Here is a 1,613-nt window from a genome sequence, read left to right as displayed (position 1 = left end):
TTTTAGAATTGCCAGTAAACATACATGAATTGCAACTGCCATGTTTCAGTAAACAGATTCAAAATACTTTCCAGTGTTCACTCCAGAGTGAAGATTTTATGCAAAAGAGATGACTGAAAGGATATTAATATTGACAAGGAAGATATTACTTTACCTTTTTATTTGGTATGGAGTTTGGTTTTGTCCCCTGAAGGGATGAGGGTAATATTACTTTCTCTTTTCTTGTCTGTCCTGCAGCATTCACTGTCAGACTTGGAACTTTATGTTGAAAGGGTGCCTCTTCTGATCTTACAGCCTTGTTTAGGTCTGGAAAGAAAAAGATGTCAAAAGTGCAAAAAACTAACCATAATGGATGGATTAAATTTGTGTTGCTATAAAAAGATATTAACCTGCTCCAAACTACATTCTGGAAGGCAGGCTTACCTGTTGTGCTGCTGGAACCTTCATTTTGTTTGGAAGGAGCCTGCAGCAGAAGGCCAGGCAAAAGTGATGAATCGCTTGTAGTATCAAGAAGTTCAGCTGCTAACGGGAAAATAATACAATACTGAGACAAGTGTTTTTCATGATCATCATCATTTTCATAAACATGTGAAAAAAAACCATGAAGTCTTTGCCACTTTAATTTAGACAACCTTGGAAGGCTGTCTACATAACCATGAGGGGCTGGGAAAATTTTGCATATGTCACTTTGCTCCATTGGGCCACCTGGATCAAAAATGCCTATTGTGTGATTGGTCATTTCTTGTTCTCTGGCTAACTGAGCAACAAGCCATAAAGGGCTAAAGGAGAAGCTAATACAGGTCTTATAATGATTGCAAAATGAGGAAATATGGGAATTAGCAGTGGTCTGATAAAGGAAGACTGTTTTCCTGGCATGAATCTTTGCTGTGTATGACTTTTAATTTCAGTACATGACTTTAGTAACTTGTCAGGGCTGCTTCTCATGCAGAACCAAAGTATTCCTCTCAACTCTGTAAAGCTCAAACATAAGATGATGATTCACTCTTTCAGTGCTTCCAGTCAGCTAGTCCCTGCTTTCCTCCTATATCCTCCAAACGATCCTTAGCCTGCATGTTTCCTATTCTATATTGCTTTTGCACCGGTTCCCTCTAACCACTGAGTTTCAGAATTCCATCTCCCTTTTTTTTCCCACAGCCATAGTAGTCTTTTTCTAAACTTGGCCTGCTCGGTTCTTGCTCATCTACCCCTAACTACTGCTTATTCCATTTAGGTTTTTCTTGAGAATTTTGCTCAATCCACCCCTCATTCATAGCACAATTCTTCAGCTTTGCATCCAAAGCTCATGGTGCTTCCACATTGAATTATGTCTGCAAAGGCTTCTTCCTCCTGAAGAAGATACAAAAATGTTGCCAAACTCAGTAGATTACCTCTACTGAGTTTTTTAATCTTGTCTGGAGGGAAAGTCACGCTTTCTTTTTTTTGAACTGGAGGAAGTTCCATAGACAGTGCTTCCACATCAGGAAACTAGAGAAAAGTAAGAAAAAGGGGTTATGTTTCTCAAATAAACATTTAGAAAAAGCAAATAGCAGACACACTCCTCCCCCTGCAAAAAAAAAAAAAAAAAAAAAAAAAAAAAAAAAAAAAAAAAAAAA

At 37.9% G+C, this 1,613-nt stretch overlaps 1 protein-coding gene across 2 annotated transcripts in view; it reads right to left on the bottom strand.

Annotated features, from left to right (window-relative positions):
• Positions 1-145: 145 nt before the first annotated feature.
• The window catches only part of SPAG17 (sperm associated antigen 17), an 85,867-nt gene continuing 84,399 nt past the window's right edge, over positions 146-1,613 (bottom strand). For both annotated transcript variants that reach the window (XM_027885265.1, XM_027885266.1), the window contains exons 41-43: positions 1,389-1,485; positions 424-522; positions 146-306 (exon numbers count right to left, since the gene is read on the bottom strand). In XM_027885265.1, coding sequence (XP_027741066.1) covers positions 146-306; positions 424-522; positions 1,389-1,485 — 357 coding nt within the window. The remainder of the gene's footprint in view (positions 307-423; positions 523-1,388; positions 1,486-1,613) is intronic.

Source organism: Empidonax traillii, unplaced genomic scaffold (assembly GCF_003031625.1).
Source record: "Empidonax traillii isolate 1590-97213 ecotype Southwest subspecies unplaced genomic scaffold, ASM303162v1 scaffold163:size1593379, whole genome shotgun sequence".
NCBI lineage: Eukaryota > Metazoa > Chordata > Aves > Passeriformes > Tyrannidae > Empidonax > Empidonax traillii.
This window is presented reverse-complemented; position numbering and strand designations above follow the sequence as displayed.